This window comes from Artibeus jamaicensis, unplaced genomic scaffold, assembly GCF_021234435.1.
Source record: "Artibeus jamaicensis isolate MK-2021 breed Jamaican fruit bat unplaced genomic scaffold, CSHL_Jam_final contig_2170, whole genome shotgun sequence".
Taxonomy (NCBI): domain Eukaryota; kingdom Metazoa; phylum Chordata; class Mammalia; order Chiroptera; family Phyllostomidae; genus Artibeus; species Artibeus jamaicensis.
Window position 1 is genome coordinate 4,754,976 of NW_026521445.1, and position 20,849 is coordinate 4,775,824.

Sequence of the window (20,849 nt, forward strand, 5' to 3'; positions counted from 1 at the left end):
GTCTCCAGCAGGCCCGCGGGGGGTGGGGGGGTGAAGAGAAGACGCGCCCGATAGGGGGCGCCGCGGACCCAGGCTCTGCCGCTCCCTCCGCCCACCCGGCGTCGGCTGCGGCGAGGCGAGCCCCACGCGAGTGCACTGCGAGGCGGGCCGCAAGGAGGGAGGCGCGAAGAGGTTTGGAGGGTGGCAGCGGGAGGGATCCGCCGCCCCTGCCCGCCCGGACCCCGTGGGGCGCATGAGGCGCTTCAAGCCGCGCTCGCGCGCCGGCCCCGCGCCCGGCTTTCCGCTGCCTTGAGAAGCTGCGCCGGGACACCACCAGACCCTGAGCTGCCGGGAGGATGACCATGGCCGGGGGCAGGAGAGGACTGGTGGCCCCGCAGAACACGTTTCTGGAGAATATTGTCCGGCGGTCCAATGGTAAGAGGTGCAGTCGGGTTTCAGTTACCCAGGCTTTTCATCCGTGTCTTTAGTGCAGACGCCTCTCGCGCCAGCAGATGCAGCAGAACCCGGAGCTGTGCCGGGAGCCGCGGCGCGGGCGCCCGGGCTGCCTCCCGGGGGCTGGGAAAGGTGGGCAGGGCGGGGCGCAGTCTGATGGGCCCCCAACCCAAGAGGAGAGGTCTCCTGGGGACGCCTGGTGGGCCCTTCTCCCACCTTCTTGGTCTCCTCTCCAGAGAGCGTGACAGGGGATGAGCAAAGTACTGGGAAAGTGATGGGAAGCTGGACGCCGCGTGTTCCCCATCAGCACAGCCCACCCCTCGGCGAAGGCTGTCAGGGCTCTGGGACTGCTGCCGCCTGCGGCGTCGCCTCCCCCCTGGGAGCCAGCTGTGGAGACCCGTAGCTCCGGCCGCCCGCCTCCACCTTCCATCCCTGCAGCCGAAAAGTCCAAGGGGTAGGAACGCGGGGACCGAAGGACGTGCTGCAGGCTGCCCGATTCCACCTCCTCACCCTTCGGAGGTTAAGGCCAAGGGGTGCAGAATTTCCTAGACTCAGGTGGAAAGTGGAGGGCACAGGTGCAGATCTGGCTAAGCGGTTACAGGTACGAATTTGTCATAGCTCCTCTCTCCCAAACACAACTGTGTTTTATGCCCCCATGTATCTTGCTCACCTATAAATTCCCAAACTCGCCAAGCCTGTAAATCTCCATTATCCAATAAACCAACGCTCCCCGCCCTTCTCTTTCCCCGCGGCCTTAAGATGGACAGTAGCACGAAGGGTGGGGGGTGGGGCGAGACTCCTAGGAGCAGGGCTGGAACGGGATACGTTTCAGATGCCTTCAGGACTCTCAGTCAGCGGAGCGCCCTGGCAGAACGCTTGCTGAGCGAATAGGAGCAGGGCAGTGGGGAGGCGCAATGCACACCCGTTCATCAGACGACTGACACGAAAGGCGGCCAGCTCCAGAGAAGCGGACTCCTGGACCCCTCCTCTCCTTCCAGAGACAGATGACGTTCATTAGGAAGACGGGAAGCACTAACTCAGGAAATGGGCTTTAAAAAATGTGTAAATATCTTGGCTTCACTGCCTTAGGAGTTTGTATTAAAACTATGGGCTTCTGTTTGGATTTAGTTAGGGAGTTAGGGGAAGGGCATGAAAAGTGACTTACGCTATTTTAATTAAAAAGTAATTTAAGTACATCTTGTAATAAAGAACTTAACTAGGATAGCAAATCATCATACATTAAATACTCCTTAGAAATGATCATTTATCATGTGCCTCTTAAAAATAAGACTAATGAAGAGTTTCTAGTCAGTCACCTCTCGTTTCAAGTATACCTCACTCAAACTCAGGTGGCTTTTAGAGCAAGGTCATAGCCATTACCTGAGGTTGCAAGGGGATTGTAATTACTACATGAACGGCCACAATGAACTCTTCTGCCATTAAAAAGCCGGAGGTATTTATAGATTTTTAAATAAAATCACTATTTAAGAGTTAATGCGCTGTGATTGCTATTGTTACTGGCCTTTTAGGTGATACAGAGGCAGTGTTGCAGATTTGGGGAACCTTTGCCAGCGACGTCAACTTTCTCATAAATATCAATGACAATATCATTTCTTGGTCAAGAGGCGGAGTCCTTTAAGTGAGACAGGGAACCTGTATCTACTGTCTACCATGTTGTGTGTTTGAATGGAGGGAGCAGTAAGAGAATCTTACAGGTAACAGTCACAACATTCCTTGGGCTCCGTAGGAGCTGATACAACAGTAAAATAAAGATTAAAAAATCCTGAAGCTGACACCATAATTAAAAGAAATTCTAGAGCTTAGAAGGCAGAATACCTTCTAGCTGAGTTGATCTTAGAGCCACTTCCCCTCAGTAGGCATGTGTAGGACGTCAGCAGAATGACTAGCTGGGAATATTTTTAGTACTGGCACTTTAATTTCGGCACCACTTCCAACCGCTTAACTTCAATTAACCAGCCAACCAGACAGCATCAACAACACAAACAAAACATGTTGGGAGAAGTGGACACACTTTTTAAATTATGTATTATTTCAGAAGAAAGGATTCTGATCTCGAAATATAGATGTAAGTTTTTAGTTATCTGTTTCATGATATTTCTTCAAAACAATTAGAAAAAATGTGGACTCTTAGAAACATCACAATATCTACATGCATTTGTTATTATTTTACTGTGATGGAAAAAGTCTATTTAAAAATATTGATTGTCTCCTCCTAAAATCCACCAACCTTTTTTTTTTTTGGACAATACAGTATTTTAAATAGCATTGCACCTTTAAATAGCACTACATTTTGATCACTTTATTAGGTATTTTCTCCCAGTGGTTTTATGCAGTATTTTTGTTTCTCTTTTAAAGATCAGAAAATTGAGTCATGAGTATATTAAGGGACATTCAGACTGGCAGGCCTACGGCCTGAAGCAGATGTTCTTTAGAGGATAACATTCATCGTTCCTGTGGCATCACTGTCTCTCAGACACTATGACTTAGCTTGTGGAACCGTTTTCATCATTCTTAAAAAAAAACCAAACTATTTTCATTATATGCTAATAGATAAGAGAACTGACTTTGTTTTGGGGCATTTGAATATCTAGTGTCTGGAATACTGTAGAACTGTAGGACAAAACAGACCTTACGTCGAATCTGTCCTCCTTCCCCGTCATCGTATAGATGACCAAACTGAAGTCCTGGTTTTCCTTAAATATTTGAGGGCACAGCTGATGAGTCCCTAAGCCCCCTGACCCCAGTGCCATGCTTCTTACAGTACATGCTCCTTACGGTACGGAAGGAAACAACCTTCCTTGGATTACTATTATTTTCTCTAGAGAAGCACAATTTCCCAGTGGAGATGAAATGAAATGTTATAACAAGAACAACATCCATTTTGGCCAACAGCCACGCTACCACATCCAAACAGAATACGAGGGCAAAGGAGAAGCTAATTCTGTTTCAAGGGAGGGCAGCAGTTTTACTGTTGTTGGTGGTTTGGTTGAAGACACAGGCAGATAACATTTGTGTGCCCGTTATAAAATATTAAGTCACCTTTTCATAAAGTATCCCCTTTGATCCTCATGAGCCAGCCAAGGAGGTGCAGTTTTTCCAATTCAGTGTTTTGGGAATTAAGAACCCTCCAGTTAAATAATTTACCTGCTGTTGGGGAGAGTTAGAAATAGCAGTTAAAGGCAGCCCAGGGACGAGTCAGCAGTTGCAACGGTTCATTCATTTCACAAAGATTTATTGAGCAGCCTTATTGAATGCTGGGGATGAAGTGAGAAAAAAGCAACCTCTTTACCCCGAGTAAGTTACATTCTAGTGAATCTCAGTGCAAGGATTTTGCTCCTATTCTGCAAGGTTTCCCGGCTGCAGCTCTTACTTAGGACTCACACTGGATTTGAGAAAAACGCTTTTAAAGTGTTCACTGGTCTTGATGGAACTAAAATCTAGTTTAACTTTCTTTGATACATTCTGAATGCTATTTGAAGGAAGTATTGGACCATTGTCTCATATTTGCCTGGGTGGAAGTAGTTGGCAGGAATCATTAACGGGCCAGATTTTATTTGATTTTGCTTATGGTCATGTTGGCCATCATATCAAATCCTTCTGTTGACTTCATTGCCACATGGGTGAAGGCAGCCTGCTTCTCTTCCTATTCACGGTTGGAAAGTGTTGCTCCAGAATATTTTTTGGTGGTTGCTTAAATCTGCAGGCACTCCCAGCATGCTTGCTGAAGCAAATAGGAGATGTGCCTCAGGAAGGCTCACAGACCTTAGTGCCAGGAAACTACAAAGATATGACCCTAAATGGTCCCATTCAAGCAGAACATGTTTTTTAGTGTTCAGAAATCTGTATCAAACAATCGTAGGTGCCAGTAAGAATCCCATGCACATTGGTAGGAGTGAAACACAGCACATTTGGGTCTGGATTTATATACGTGTATAATTTTGAGATTGCTAAATCAGCTGTGTTTTGCATGTTACATCCCAAAATCGCGAGAGAAAGGATGGAGACCTTCAGAGGTTCAAAGATGTTACTTTATTGGCCAACGTTTTACCTGCACAGGGGCAAACTTTCAGGGTCCCTCCGGATACAGCAGTGCCAAGATGGCTGCAGATGAGAGTCGCGCCTAATGCTTACAGGCTAGGGTTCTTATAGAAACGAGCAAGCAAGCGACTTCCGGAAGCAAAAGGTGGCAGTTAGCTATTGGCTCAGGGGTTTCTGCTAGGGCTCGTGATCTTGCTGATGATTGGCTGGCAGGACTCAGGAACAGCTCGTGCTCAGGTTAGCCATTGGCCTAGGGGCTCATGCTAGGGGTAAAAATTTCCCCCCCTAACGGATGTTCCAAGAAGCTATCTGCTTAACTTCCTGGAACATTTGCCCGGGGGTAGGTGCGGTCCCCCCACCCAAGCTTGAACAAGCAGCTAAGGTTGAACAAACAACTTAGTTTTCTTAAGACTATTTCCCTTAGCCCCTAACATTGCATAGTGTTAAGTTGGTTCGGGTTGTTGGTATAATTAGCAAACAGGAGGAGAGCCCCTGGTAGCACTGTGTCTCCTCACAGATGCGTAGAGCCACAGGAATGTTTATAAACCAGAAGCGTGGGTAAAATTCATTCTCGTTTTGAAAGAGGAATAGATGATAATCTGGATTATGATCCCCTCAGCAGAGCTTGTTTTTTCTTGTAACATGTTCTAAGATAACTTTCAGCCCAGTTATCGAAAGTGTCAAAATGTTTAATCTATTGGCTAATGTTAGCTAGGGGATTGAGAGGAGGAAGTCTTGTGATTTGTGATAAACCCCAAACTCCATAATTTTTATGAAATCCATCTACTTTATTAATATGTCATTAAAAATAGATGCATCTGAGGAAAGTGTGGGTAAACTGAATTTTCAGCTTCATTTTCTCCCCCAACACCAGCTCATCATTTATGGTGGAGCTTCAGAGCGTTTCTTTGACATCCCTCATTCTTCCCTCCCTTTTATGTTTCGTTAGCTAGCTCATGGCTTGGAAAGAAATATTTAAAATATACTTTCATTTCTTTATTGAAACAAACCCTTTCTAAAAAGTGAATGTCTGCTTTATACGTTTAGTATATTTGGACTATGGTTTCCCTTTGTGTTTTTCATCTCTTAACGTGGCCACCCCTGTAACTGGTGAGAAAGGGAGTCACAGAACCTCAGGTCTGAAGGGACATTCTTTACAATCCCTTTTCCAGTGTTTGAATCGTCTCCAGAACATTCCTCCTGGTGGTTATGCTTGAATAGCTTCTGTGATGGGTCACTCACTCATTCTCTTACAAGGGATGTTCGGTTTTCAAGAAATCACAGTTGTGAAATAGTTTTTGTTTTTCTTGTCTTCTTTTTTCTCTTCTCTTCTCTTCTCCCCCCCCCCCCCCCCCCCCCCCCCCCCCCCCCCCCCCCCCCCCCCCCCCCCCCCCTCCCCTCCCCTCCCCCCCCTTCTCTTTCCCCTTCCCTATCCTTTTCTGACTGTTGTTATGGTTTGGTCTTACCAAAATCTGCCATCTTCCAGATTTTTCAGGTCTGCCCTATGGAATGAAACTGATCTAACCTACCTTCTTTTCCACCTGGAAATCTTTTTTTTTCTTTCTTGTAATCTGATAAGTTATCTTGTCTCGATTCTTTTCCCCCTTTTTAACCTTTAAAAATTACTTAATACCTACAATAGAAAAACACATAACATAATTTAATACAGCTTACACTTTGTATAAAGTAACTACTGTGCCATCACCACCTAGGTCAAGAAATCGAATCTTGCCAGCTCTCCAGAAACTCCCTGGAACTCTTCCTGATTCCAGTCCCTTGATCTCCAAAGGGAACCATCTCCTGATTTTATGGTGATCACGTCTTTCATTTCTTCATGATTTTACCACTTTGTCTTGTGTTCCTGAACCTTGTATGTAGCTTATTTTTGTCTGTTTTTGAGCATTATATGCAGGGGACCCGGCAGCATATATTCCTTTTCAGTTGGAGATTCATCCATGTTGTTGCATATACTGTTCTTTCATTGCCGCTGCTGTGTAAGGCTTTGTGGTGTGATCATAAGACAGATTTCATTTATCCATTCTGAATGCTGTTGATGGACATGCATTTGTATGCAAACTGGCCCCTGGACACAGAATGTGAGGGGAGACCCAAGAAAGAGGAGAGGATGATAGGCGGCAGGTTTAATATACAAGGGAGCTTACACACAAGCTTGCCTTGGGCGGCTGAAAACTCAGTAGATCTCTGCGCTGCCAACCAGAATTTTAAGTTTGTATAGAGGCTTTGGCTCACTCATGTATCAGTCAAGATGGCCTTAAGAACATCTTCCTTTCTCAAGGTTGTGTCCTTGAACTTGCTCTCACTGTGGGAATGGTGGGCAGAGCTTGCATTCCAAGGACAGGGCAGGGGCTGAGGAGCCTCTGATTAGCTGGGTCCAGCTCAAGCATCAACCAACAGATGACATCCTCTCAATGACCTCCTCCAACAACATGTGGGTTGTTTCAACGACATGTGAGTTGTTTCAGGTTTCTGTTTCTTGGTTTGCTATTGATGTTGCCATAAAAATTATGCACTTGTCTTTTGGGACATGGACATATATCATATATGCCTAACTGTGTATATTTAAATGCAGTAGAGGCTGTCAAACAATTTTCCAAAGGATCGTATCAATTTATATTCCCACCAGCAGTGTATTAGAGTTCTTATCATTCCACATTCTTGCCAACATTGGTATTTTCTCCTTCTTTCTTTTTTTTTTGAATAATGACATAGCCCGAACAATCTAGTAATGAAACAGGGTCAGTTAGGGTTATGTTAGTAGTGAGCACATGATCAAAATGAAATGAAAATAAAACTCGCTCCTGTCCTTTGGGAGGCATTAGTATCCACTGTGTGTTGGAATGTTCTCGCAGTGTGAACTCACTCACACATGATGGTAAATGACGTGAAAGACTTGCACAGTTAGAATCATGTGCAAAGGGCATATGCAAATGGTGTGTGTGTCTCTGTGTGTGTGTGTGCAAGAGACTCATTTTCTTAAACTGAGAAGCAGCAAACCCTGAGGACAGAGATTATGTAAGAGTTAGAGCTGGAAGTGGGAAGGAACTAGGAAGTCAATGATTTATGTTTATTTTAGTGAAAGAAATAAAACAAAATGACTGAAGGGAAAGCACAGATTTCATGGAAGAATAAAAAAATCAAGGACAAATTAAAACACCAAGCAAAGGCTAGCTCGTGGTATAGTTTCATAAGCGTGGTGGACTTTTTATGTGCCTGATACTGTGCTAGGGATGGGGAATTCCTAAGCAAGTGAGACCTTCGTGATCCCTCAGGGAGGAGTCTATGCAGAAGACGAACATGCTTTGTAAACCTCCCCAAAGATTTAAGAGCTCTTACCTCGACTCAGCATGTGCTACTCATTTTCCCCTTATAAAGTCCTTACTCGAAGTTATTCATAGATTTTATAGCTGTTTGCTTTTTTGTGAGGTTGGATGTGGGATGACCAGATCCCTTCAGTCAATTTAAAGAGGATAGTTGCAGAATGTGTGAAGCTTTGTTCTGAGATTTTAAACAAGTCTCATTCCTCTGGGCTAGCTCATCACTCTGTCTTCTTTGGGATGCTGTTTTGGGTTGCTCACCCGTGGTGAGGGTTCACTACAGACGCTGGAAATTGTTTGATGCTCTGGTTGCTCTCTGTGCAAGCGCAGTCTCTCCGAACCATGTGCACTCTGGCCAGCTTCAGCATCTCCCTCAGGTTCATGGTCTCTGCCCTAACAGCCATACTCTCCTGGCAGTGACTAAAGTGCTTAAAATTCTTTTGATTGGGTGTTATCAAGTTATGCCAATGATCAAAATCAATTTGCTTACTCATGCTGAGATTGTTCATTATGTAAATTAAAATGACAACTTCTCAGTTAGTCCTATGTTGCATAAAACTGATGTTTTGAAATTACCTGAGTCAATCCCATTATTATTAATGTAATCATTAATTGAGAGTGCCTCAAAACTATTGTTTCTCATAGCTTTTGAAAGGTTCTGCAGTGACATAGATGCTTCTGTAAAGAGGAGGAATGACCTCTCATTACCTCCTTTTTCTCTTAAAGCAACAGCACAGGCATCCTCATGAGCACTCTGAGTGTGCCGGAATCAGCATTTGCAAGATGATTCTCTATTGGCAAGTTTGACCAATATTTATTTCCTGCTTAACTTTCATTTCTATGAAAAGTGAAGCTGGAAGCATATTTAGACTAGAACTTCACAACCTTGGAAGGAAATGGAGTTAATTTGAATGATAAGGCTATCTTTATTTCATCTAAATGGATTTTTAAGTTTTTTATTTTCTTTATTTTTGTTTTCTCTCAGCACTATAGGGATTGAGTAGATTAGAGTTCTATGTTGCTATTATTAAGGTTGTGTTTTGAGCTTCTGCATGGCCCAGTGTGCAATACATATCATTTGTTTGCCTCCTTATAGCCACTTTCTTCTTTTTAAAAATTATTAAATGTGTTGGGGTAACATTAGTGAGGAGCATTATAGTATATCACTACAGGTGATGTAGACATTTCACTGCGTGCTCACCACCCAGAGTCTAGTCTTCTGTTACCGTATATTTGTCCTCCTTTTATGCTCTTCATCCTTGCGGTACCCCCATTCTCGTCTGGTAGTCACCATGCTGTTATCTGTGTCTGTGAGTTTGCTTGTTTTACTCGTTCATTTTTTGTTTTCTGTTTTATATCCCACATAGGAATAGAATCATATGGTTCTTATCCTTTTCTGTCTGACTTATTTTACTTAGTATGATATTCTCGAGATTCACCGTGGTATTCCATTGTATGTAGGTGCCACGTCTTCTTTATCCAGTCATCCTTCCAAGGACACTGAGGTTATTTCCATGTCTTGGCTGTTGTGAATAGTGCTGCAATGAACATAGGGACCAATGTATCTTTATGAGTAAGTGTTTTCAAATCAGGTAAATACCCAGAAGAAGGATTGCTAGGTCATATGGTAGCTCTACTCTTTTTTTCTTAAATCTTCACTTGAGGATCTATTTATTGACCTTAGAGAAATAAGAAGAAAAAGAGGGGGGAGATGAAGAGGAGAGAGAAAGAGAGGGAGAGAGAGAGAGAAACATCGATGTGAGAGAGAAACATTGATTGGTTGCTTCTCATACATGCCCTGACTAGGGATCAAACCTGAAACATTTTGATGTAAAGGACAACGCTCTAAACTAACTAAGCCACTGGGCCAGGGTTGTAGTTCTATTCTTAATTCTTTGAAGAACATCAGTACTGTTTTCCGTAGAGGCTGTGCCAGTTTGCATTCCCAGCAGCAGTGTACAAGGATTCCCTTTTCTCCACATCCTCTCCAACACTTGTCGTTTTTGCCTCATTGGTAATAGTCATTCTAACAGGTGTAAAGTGGTACCGCTTTGTGGTTAGGATATGGATTTCCACTATAGCTAGTGAAGTTGAGCATCCCTTTGGTTTTCCAACCTGTTCTGCCTCCTGGGAGGCTGACCTATATATTAACAGATTTTGTCAATAGGCTCCCATGATTTCTGGTTCCTGGCTGGCTTCAGCTTGTGGGGCCTACCACTGTGAACTAGGAGGGAAGAGGTGGAGCTCGTGGTATTTATTCTCCTAGTTTCCTCCCTGCAATGCCATCGCAGCAGCCTAGCCGTTTTCCCTTGAATACAGTTCACATCTCCAGCCCCCTCTCTTTGGGTTTGGACTTGGGTTAGGGTTAGGTAGCTTAAAGTTTCCAACTCACTAATCCTGGGTTACTGCACCATCCCTTAGGTTCCCTCAGTGGTGTGCTGGGGCCAGTGAGCTGGCTGGCACCACCTCTCAAGAACTGATCATGCACACCTCTTCTAGAATCCTGGTCTGTAGATTTCACCTTGCCAACTTGAAATCTGCCATGGTGGGAGTATTTACACCTCAGAAATTGGCCAATGCTCTAAGTCAGAGCTCCCACCACCCCTGTCAGTTTACCAACACACCACTGCCATTTCCTCACCCATGCCAATGTCAATAGCACTCCACTAATTACCCATCTGAGCGTGCCGTTACCTTCTCACCAGGCCTCTGTCAGTAGAACCAGTTACTTATTCTCAGCATGAAGTACTTTCTCAACCTTTTGTCCAGACCAGTTCCAGTCACAAGGGTGAACTTGGTGAGGGGGTGTGCATTCAGGTACTAATGACCTCAGAAGTCAGGTCAGCCCATAAGTAAACTGGGAGTTTATCAGAGACTATAGAAGCCAGCTAATACTAGTTCTAAGCACCAATTATAGTTATTGGTTATCATCCTGACCTTGGACAAATTACATAGGCTTTCTCACCTGCACGCCTGGCCGCATGCCATGGGTTTGCCGTGCATCATCTCCTTTAATCTTCACTCTGACTCTGTTCTGAGGGTACTTTTATTACTCCCATTTTACAAGTATAGAAACTGAGGTTTAAGGAGATTAGGTAAATTGCCTTTGGTTAATTTCTAGCAATAAAATCTCTGGGAACTCATTAGGAATGCACATTCTCAGGGCCCAACCTCATACCTAATAAACCTGAAACCGTGGGGCTGGGCCCCAGTTATCCGTGTTTTGCCAGCCCTCCAGGCAATTGTGATTGACATTGCAGTTTGGGGACAATTGCTTTCAAGACAACCCCACGCATTTTTTTTTTACTTGAGCGGTTAATGTTTGGCTGCCAGGGTGTGTGTATGGAGGATGGTGTGTGTCTGAGAATGAGTGGACTTTTTCTTTGTAGACTTTCAATTAGTCTACCAGTTTTTGCTCACATCCCATTCCTGCATCAGGTAGGAGCTAGCATTTTCAATGTCCTAAGTCTCTCCAGAGACCTGCTGGCTTCATGACCTGACCCCTCCCCCTCCTTTGCTCAGATCCCTCTGGAAGTTTTAAATCGAGGCTTCTTCTGCCACACTTTATCTCCTATCTACTTTTCACTCCCAGAAATGGAGCTCACGCCTGCTCGTAACTCTCTTCTCTTTATTGCTGTGGGTATATTCCACTTAATTTTTCAGCCATCACTCAAAGACAGGAAATAAGTGTCTGTGCTCAATCCACTTTTTGAAATGTCCGCTGATACTTTTTAAAGACAGAGAATGTCCTAAATTCTAGTCATTCTCCTTCAGTCAGATGAAATTTTACTTTGTAGTTTTCTCACCTACTTAGAATGTCCAGGAATTGTGCTTTGGCCGACTTCATTGAGTGTGCCATGTTTCTCTGTAATTGCTGTCAAATGACAAAAGTGAAACAATTTAGTACAAGTTTGATGACCTTTATTTAAGAAAAAACAATCCATGGAGTGGGTGAGTGTAGTGGAGCACTCTTCCCCAGGGATTTCAGGGACAAGCGAGTTTTATAGAACATTAAAAGCCGCCACACAGCAATGGGGGTGCTTGGTTTGGAGGTTGGCCAGCAGGTCCTGATTTCCTGGGAAAGGTAAGCTAGCTAACACTGAGTTGGAGCATTGTGATTGGTGTTAGGTCTCCTTGACAATGAAGCATTTCCTGTGCAGGCTAACTGAGGTTTAGAGTTGTGAGGTGGCCAGGCCATTTGGTGGGTCCCCGTGTGTGAATGAGGTCTATTATTCTGTCCCAGCTTTCCAATCCCGACCTCTCATTTGTCGGTAGTGATGCCTTCTTTTTGAATTTTCTGGTTTTCTTTCTTGGTATCTCCCTCTGGCTCTTGGTCTTAGTCTCTCTCCTTACTCTCTCCTGTACTTTCTTTCTTTTAAGATTTTATTTATTTTATTTTTAGAGAGAAGGGAAGGAGAAAGAGAGGGAGAGAAACATCAATGTGTGGCTGCCTCTCATGCGCCCCCTACTGGGGATCTGGCCTGCAACCCAGGCATGTGCCCTGACCGGGAATCGAACTGGGTGACCCTTTGGTTCCCAGCCCAAGCTCAATCCACTGAGCTACACCAGCCAGGGCCCTCCTGTACTTTCTTGGTCTCTCACTCACTCAAGGTCTGCCTGTCGATCTCTTTCTTGCTCTCTGGTGCTCATCCTTCAGCTCTGGCTCACAGAGCTGTACTTGCACTCTGTGTTATCCTGTCCTGTCTCCCCATATTCCATGTCCCTCCATCCCCACTCCTCTTCTTTCCCCATTTGTCTGTCTTCCAACCTGCCTACTTCTGCTGATTTCTTCCTGCCAGTGATGGTCTCTGTCGTCTGTCTCTGTTGCCGTCTGCCTTTTTGTTCATGTCTCTCCCCATCTGTCCATGTCTCTGTCTGCTGTCTTGGTCACTATCTGTCTGTCATCTCTTTCTCTATCCGTCCCTGTTTGCTGTCTTCGTATATAGTCTCTGCCTCCATTTAACCAACTTGCCCGTCCGTCTGTGTCTGCCCATTTCTTCCCTCCCATGCCTCAATAGCTCTCCCCACTTCCTTCTCAGGACCACTTTTCCCCATTTACTTACCAGCATGTACATGGTCAACTTCATAGAACTTTCAGCCTTAGTGTCTTAGTTTTCATTCTGGAGAGAGTCCAGAATGAAATTCTGGACTCAGCCCTGACTATACGGGCTATTTGGCCAGTTGTCCACTCCTGGGTTGGGGAGCAGGATATGAACTTACGTGCTAAGTAGAGTGGGACAGATAGAGCTAGATGGGGAAGGTGGATATAGCTTTCAAATGGAGGAATGGGTCCCCTGCATTCCCGCCATGTCTGGGACAAAGTAGATCCTCCAGTACTTGTTGTATTAAACTGGTCCTGCTCTGAGATTCCTTTCCTTCCACCCTGATGCTGTACCCTGACCTTACGGAGCCATTTACCATGAAAGTTTTAAAATGGGGGAGGCACATGTAACAGTAACTGCAAAAAATTATTTCCCTAGTACCATTTAATATTTTTACATTTCTTACTTTGAGTCACCTTTTAAAAAAGTTCTGTGGGTAAATTTTTTTGTTATTCATTCAATAATGGTTTAAGAGTTTTGTTCAAAATACCTATCATATGTACAGATATACATTCAGAAGGTATTATGACTATGCCATTGAGAATAATGATTGATTAATTTATTGTACCATTTTTAAGCAAGTGACCACACAAAATAAGTATTTCTCATTAGTAATTTAGCATATCACTGAGCTCTTAGTTATTATGTAAAGTACCGTTGACTGGTAAAAAAGTCTCTGCATTTTTAACACAATTTCAGGTAAATTCTCATTCTCTCCCATATGCTTGTGAAACAGACTCATCTGTTTTTATTGTTTTAAAATCCTTTAATTTGAAGCTGAATCTTGAAGATTGAGGTCATGCTTTAGAAACCACGTACTTAAGGATAACTACCCAGTAAATGCAGTGTCTGAGGTTGCTTTGAAATTGAAATCTCTCTCCCCATTGTAATTTACTGACTTAATCAAAAATGTATTTTTGTAAGATATTAAAATCATAGACAAAGCAAATAACTACTGAGTCTCCAGAGAGTTCAGTTTGTATTGTGCAAAGATTGGGCCGTTAACAATTTAGAAAAGTGATTTTCATGGAATTTTACTGTTGAAAACATAGTAGAGCTACAAAGAGACTTGCTGATATTAAGATTTTAGATATTTTATTTAAGTGCATCGTGATGGCTACACTTCTTATTTTGCATCCTATCCTCTCCTTTATCCCTAATATTACCAAACCCTGATCTCTCCTTTTTGATTTAAAAAAAATTTCCTTTTGGTATAGATTTGATTTGCGTTCAGGCAAATCCAACTATCATTTCCTGGTCTTTCTCTTAAATTATATTTTGTTGATTATGCTCGTAGAGTTTTCCTGATTTTTTCCTCTTCTAGCCCTTTACCCAGCACCCCCCTCTCCCTCAGGCAATCCTCCCACCATTGTTCATGTTGATGGGTCGTGAGTATAAGTTCTTTGGCTACTCCATTTCCTGTACTATACTTTACATCCCCATGGCTATTCTGTAACTACTTATTTGTGTTTCTTAATCCCCTCACCTCTTCACCCATTCCCCCACACATCCCTTACATTCCGCAACCATCAAAACACTCTCTGTATCCTTGATTCTGTCTGCTCTTCTTGTTTGCCTAGTTTTTTTTAGATTCAATTGTTGACAGACAATTGAATCTAAAAATATTCATTTTGATAGACAATTGAATCTAAAAATGACAATAAATATGCATTTTTGACATTTTATTGTTCATCGTTTTGATCTTCTTATTTAAAAATAAGTCCCTTTACTCCTCCTATTCCCCTGTTGCTAACCCTCCACGTGATCTTCATTTCTATGGTTCACTCCTGATCTAGCTGTCCTCTTAATTTGCTTTTGTTTTAGGTGTGGTTGTTAATAACTGTGAGTTTGCTGTCCTTTCATTATTCATCTTTTTAATCTTCTTTTTCTTAGGTAAGTCCCTTAAACATTTTATATAATAAGGGCTTGGTGATGATGAACTCCTTGAATTTGATCTTATCTGAGAAGCACTTTATCTGCCCTTCCATTCTAAATGAAAGCTTTGCTGGATAGAGCAATCTTGGTTGTAGGTCTTTGGTTTTCATGACTTGGAATACTTCTTTCCAGCCCTTTTGCCTGTAAGGTGTCTTTTGAGAAATCTGCTGACAGTCTGATGGGAACTCCTTTGTTAGATAGAAAATAGATAGGGGGAGGGTAAGAATAGTAGGGGAAATATAGAATCTAAAGAACTTGAGACACATGTTCATGAACTAAAGGGGGGAATGGTGGGGGAGGGGTGTGCAGGGTGGAGGGGAATGAAGGAAGGGAAGTAGAACGAATGTAATGGCATAATCAATAAAATAAAAATATATTAAAAAACATAAAAAGAAAACCCAAAAAGATAATTATTAAAAAAATAGATGTTAAATTTTAAAAATAAAATTAATGATGAGCCATAAAAAAAGTCCCTTTAATATTTCATATAATAATGGTTTGGTGATGATGAACTCCTTTAGTTTTCTCTTATCTGGGGAGTTCCTTATCTGCCCTTTGGTTCTAAATGGTATCTTTGCTGGGTAGAGCAGTCTTGGCTGTAAGTCCCTGCTTTTCATGACTTTGAATATTTCTTGCCAACCCCTTCCTAGCCTGTGAAGTTTCTTTTGAGAAATCAACTGACGGTCTTATGGGAACACCCCTGTAGACAACTAACTTCTTTTCTCTTGCTACTTTTAAGGTTCTCTCTTTATCTTTAACCTTTGGCATTTTAATTATGATGTGTCTTGGAGTGGGCCTCTTTGCATCCATCTTGTTTGGGACTCTATGCTTCTTGGACTTGCATGTTTAGGAAACTTCACCAAATTAGGGAATTTTTCTTTCATTATCATTTCAAATAGATTTCCAATTTCTTGTTCTTTCTCTTCTCCTTCTGGCACCCTTATGATATGAATGTTGAATCTCTTGAAGTTGTCCCAGAGGCTGCTTATACTATACTCACTTTTGTTCTGATTGGTTGTTTTTTACTTTCCTATGCTCCAAATCATTACTTTGATTCTTGGCTTTATCTACTCTATTGGTGTTTTCCTGTAAATTGTTCTTTATTTCAGTTAGTGTAGCCTTCATTTCTGACTGGGTCTTTTTCATGTTGTTGAGGTCCTCACTAATTGAGCATCCTTATAAATAGTGTTTTGAACTCTACACCAGATAGATTGCTTATCTCCATTTTGTTTAGTTCTTTTTCTGGAGTTTTGATCTGTTCTCTCATTTGGGCCATATTTCTTTGTCTCCTCATTCTGCAGCCTCCCTGTGTTTGTTTCTATGTATTAGGTAGAGCTGCTTTGACTCTGTGTCTTGGTAGCGTGACCTAATGTAGTAGGTGTCCTGTAGGGTCCAGTGGCACAACCTCCTCTATCAAGGTGAGCCCTCTGTGTGGGCTGAGTAAACTTTCCTCTTGTAGTTGAGCCTCGGTTGCTGTTGGCAGGTCAATGAGAGGGATCTACCCAGGATAGTCAGATGCAAGGATTGGCTTTGACCACCTACCACCAACCTCTACCCTTCATGGCGGATCAGCTGTGCAGGGGCAGGGTGGTTGTGCTCTGATGTGATCTGAAGCTGTCCACTGGCTGCTCTGGCCCTGGAGTTTCCTGGGTGGTGCAAGCAAAGGTCAGTCTGCACCTATATTTTGCCTGAGGCCACCCTGGCTGAGCTATAAAGCCATTTGAGATAGCTGCTACTTCTGCTGGGCTTGGAGATGCCTAGGAGAAGCCAAGCTGTGAATCTAGGCTGTTTTCTGCTAATGCCCAGCCTGGGGCTTACAAAGGTCTGCTGCTGCTTATTTGGGAGAATTTAGGAAGTTGCAAAACTTGAGCCAAGACCAGCCATTCATATGGAAAAGCAGCTTGGGTGGGCCCAGTACCTGGGTGGAGCAGAGTCTCTGGGGATCTCCTAGGAGGGTCAGTGTTAGCCAGGTTGATGGAGTCTCAGATATGGCACCAGCTTGCCAGCTCAGTGCGGGGAGAGCTTAGAAAAGGGACAATGGTCTCTACTCGCCTTGATGCCAGACATTTCGGTTCTCGCCTGTACACCACTGCTGCCTTTCAAGCTGCTACCCTGGTGCTGGAGCTCAGGGGGATTGAGTGGGAAGGTGAGTTCGTGTGTGCGTTGTTTAAGAGGAACTGCTTGGAGCTCCAGAAGTTTCTTCCACTGGCTCAATCTCCCCTGGTTTTGCTGCCAGAAACTATGGGGACTTCCTTTCCTGGCACTGGAACCCTGTACTGAGGGGCCGGGTGTGGGGTTGGGATTCCTTGCTCCTGAGTTATCCCTCCTGAATTTTTATCCACCACATTTGGGTGAGAGACCGGTCCATTCTGCATCTCCACTCCTCCTACCAGTCTGGATGGATGTCATTTCTTTAATTCCAATGGTTGTCGGATTTCCTCTCACCTCCATTTCTGATGGTTCTGAGCGATGGTTGTTCTATATTTCAGCTGTAATTTTGATATGGTTTTGCAAAGAGGTGAGCCATGTCTGCCTACACTGCCATTTTCTTCTGGTCTTTGTTTAGTGCTTAGAGAAACCTCTTGTTCTCATCATTTATCTCAATCATTAATTTTCTATTGTTTTAAAATAAAGGAAAATTATTTTTACTCCAACTTATTTTTGTAAAACACTAATATCCTTAGTAATCTATAACATTGAAAAGTGTTATGAAGACATGTTGCCTTCTAAGTAAAATATCTGAAGTCATTAGAAGCGTATTGTGAAATTTTTGCAGTAGCCTTCTAAATAACAAGTGTTATTTAGAGTGCAGGGCATAATAAATTTGTGTGAACTACTTGCTGATTGTAGCTTTTATCTGTGTAATTGCCCAAACTGACTCACCTTTCTAAGTCATTGCTTTAGTTTGTTTCTTGTTTGTTATTTGTGGTAATTATGATGAAAAATGATGTTCTAATGATTTCTTTTTAGAATATCTCTGTGTTATGTTTTCTGGGCAAATAGTAGGTGCAGAATGATTTTAACACATCTGACTTTCTGCAGTGTAGCTTGGCTCATGATCTATCAGCTGAAGAAACTTCACATGGGGGGGTGGGGAGCCATTTCAACTTTTAAAAAAATGTTTGTTTTATTCTACCAGGAGGGAAACTGAGTGTGGGCTGAGAAAGGTTGAATTTGGGAAACCTTATGTTTAGTCGCATGCACTCCTGCAGCTAAAGACGCTCAGGGGGTTAAAAAGGCCCAGAAGGAGGCAGTAGAATCTGGCTCATTTGCATCAGAGACCTGGAGAACTCTCAGAGGGGAACCAATGAATAAATCATGGCTAGGGCAGCCGGTTGAAGCCGTACATCTTACCAAACGATGTGGGAGGGGCTTGATCACTTCAGAAAATATGAATCTGGTGGCTGGCAGGCTTTGCTGCCTCACAGTAGGCCGCTGGCTGACTGGAGGTTACACATTCTACCTGCAAAAGCCACGTATCTATCAAGAGCCTACATGTTTCCTGCCCGGGTTTCACTGGTTCCAAAGACACAGTTAGGTATGGCCTGTGTATATAAATGGACACACCCATGTGTAATTTATCTCTATTGCAGAATCCCTTGACATTACAATACATTTTTATTTTATGTTGCACATCACATCATGTCTCTAAACCCCAAACTATTTCACTGAGCAAAACCCAATACAACAGGGGTTCACCAGAAATGTGTCACTTCCCTCTTAGTTAAGTTTAGAAGGGGTTTCTGCTTTAATTAATCAATTAATTAACTAATTAATTGATTTCATTTTTATTTTGCATTGGTTTCGGGTGTACAATTTAGTGGTTAGACAATCATATACTTTACGTAGTATTCCCCTCCATATTGCCATTACCCACTTGGCACCATACATAGTTACTATAGTATTACTAACTATATTTCCTATGCTTTATTTTCTTCCCTGTGATTATTTTGTAACTACCAATTTGTGTTTCTTAGTTCTGCTCTTTTTAATGTGACCCAGGCTGTCCAGAGCCTAGCATTAAGGAAGTGATATTTCAGAGTAATGACTGGTTGGTTACACCTCATGGGTGAGCGGGTTGCGGGTTGCAGAGATGCATCCGGTTCATTGTTAGGAATCTAGTTCCTTAGAGAGTTGGCTTTTATTGCAGCCAGAAGCGTGGGGGTCTTCTAATTTGCCCCCAATGAGACCCACAGAGCTGAAGGAACCACAGCTCATCAGGGCCAACACTGTCACTGGAACCTGACTTCTTGTCCCCATTGTTTTTCCAGATGGTGCTCTGGGAACTGGGGAAAGGGAAAAGGAAATGTGAATTAACAGGGTGTCTTTTACTCTTCATTTTTCCATTGGTTTTATTTTGACTGGGTTCCTCAGAGCTGCTTCATGTGATCTCAGGGCCTCTTTCTCACTAGGCAGCCTCTGCTTGCAGAGTGTCCACCTGGCCTGTCCCGTAGTGGGGCCGGACTTCTCACGTGGCAGCTCAGGGCTCCCGGGAGCCCAGAAGCAGAAGCTGCCAGACCTGAATGCCTGGGCCTGGGATTGACGTGGCATCCATTCCACTGCCTTTCATTGGTGACATGAATCACAGACACCCCCTGCCCCAAGATTCAAGGGGAGAGGACTAAACAAGGGCATGAATGCAAGGAGGCACAGATTTTTATTTGGGTGGGGAGCCAGTAGTGTTTATAAACACTCAACTGTTTAGAGTGATCTTTGACTAGAGCTGAGGACTGAGACATGTAAGGGACTGGCCTCTTCTAATACACACACATATACTCACATATATGTGTCTATATATCGCATATACGTTTGAGTTTTTAAAAAGGAGGGAGAGAGTAAAAAGGACTTGCAGGGCACCGGCAGCACTTTAAAGGGTTGTCTTGACTCTTCCTCTGTGGGTACTTTGGGAAGATTCTCGCCTGGGTCATCTGGCAGTGCCAGGAGGCAGGAAAGTGGACGGCATCGCAGTGCTCTGGGATCTTGGAGCTGTGATCTTTGTTAATGTGTTGGAGTCTATTTTACTCTTATTCCCCCAGGTTTTTACTCAGTTGAAGACAGTCCGAAAGAGTCCAATGAGGATGTAACTACGGTATCGGCTTTATAACTGTTAAGGTGGATTAAAAAACATGGCAGTGCCATTTGTCTCCCGCCTTAAACCTATACTTTGGCTTTTGAATCAGGAGCTGCTGATTTGCTCCTGCGCTGGAGCTGACAGAGCTCGGTGCTGGCAGGCCTGTCCCAACTGGGTTTTGAATATTACAAGGAGGCAAGTAAGCTCAAGCCCTCGCTTCCCCCGTTGTGCTGGGGCATAGGCATGTCTGAGAAGACAAGACACAACGAGTGGATTTCTCTTGCTCTTGGGATACCTACTGATAGCCAATCAGTCCACAAAGGGAGGTATAAACCAGGAGGATGACAAAAGGGGTCAAAAGTATTCATTACAGCACTTCTTCCTGGGGGTGGGCAGACCTTGTTTCCTCTAAGTGCAGACTCCAGGTGTGGAAGGGCAAGCGTTGACCTCATTAAAACTATTGAAATAGAGCTTTAAAGAGGTACTCTGTCTGTCAATCCTAGAGTTCTGGAGTACTATCCATGACTTTTGAGGAAGTTGCAGAATTTGTGAGCTGTGATAGTACTGATTCTGGTAAACTTTATTGCAAAATGTCATACAGCTGGGAGTATTGGCTTTGGTGTTTGTGATGGTTAATTTTATGACTCAACTTGACTGGGTATGGAATGCTCAGATATTTGGTCAGACATTACTCTAGGTATTTCTGTGAGCGCTTTTTTTGGACGAGTTTAACATTTACATTGGTAGGCTGAGTAGAGTACCCTTCCTAATGTGGGTGGGCCTCATCCAATCAGCTAGCTGAAGTGCTGAATAGAACAAAGGACTGTTTTCCCCGGAATCAGAGCGAATTTCTCCTGCCTGACTGCTTTTGAGCTGGGACATTGATTTTTTCCTGCCTTTGGGTTTGAACTGAAA

The 20,849-nt window shown here is 43.3% G+C and overlaps 1 protein-coding gene across 2 annotated transcripts in view; it reads left to right on the forward strand.

The window, feature by feature from the left end:
• The first annotated feature begins 286 nt into the window (after positions 1 to 286).
• Positions 287 to 20,849, forward strand: part of KCNH1 (potassium voltage-gated channel subfamily H member 1) — a 317,432-nt gene continuing 296,869 nt past the window's right edge. For both annotated transcript variants that reach the window (XM_037136985.2, XM_037136986.2), the window contains exon 1: positions 287 to 414. In XM_037136985.2, coding sequence (XP_036992880.2) covers positions 336 to 414 — 79 coding nt within the window. In that variant the 5' untranslated portion in view covers positions 287 to 335. The remainder of the gene's footprint in view (positions 415 to 20,849) is intronic.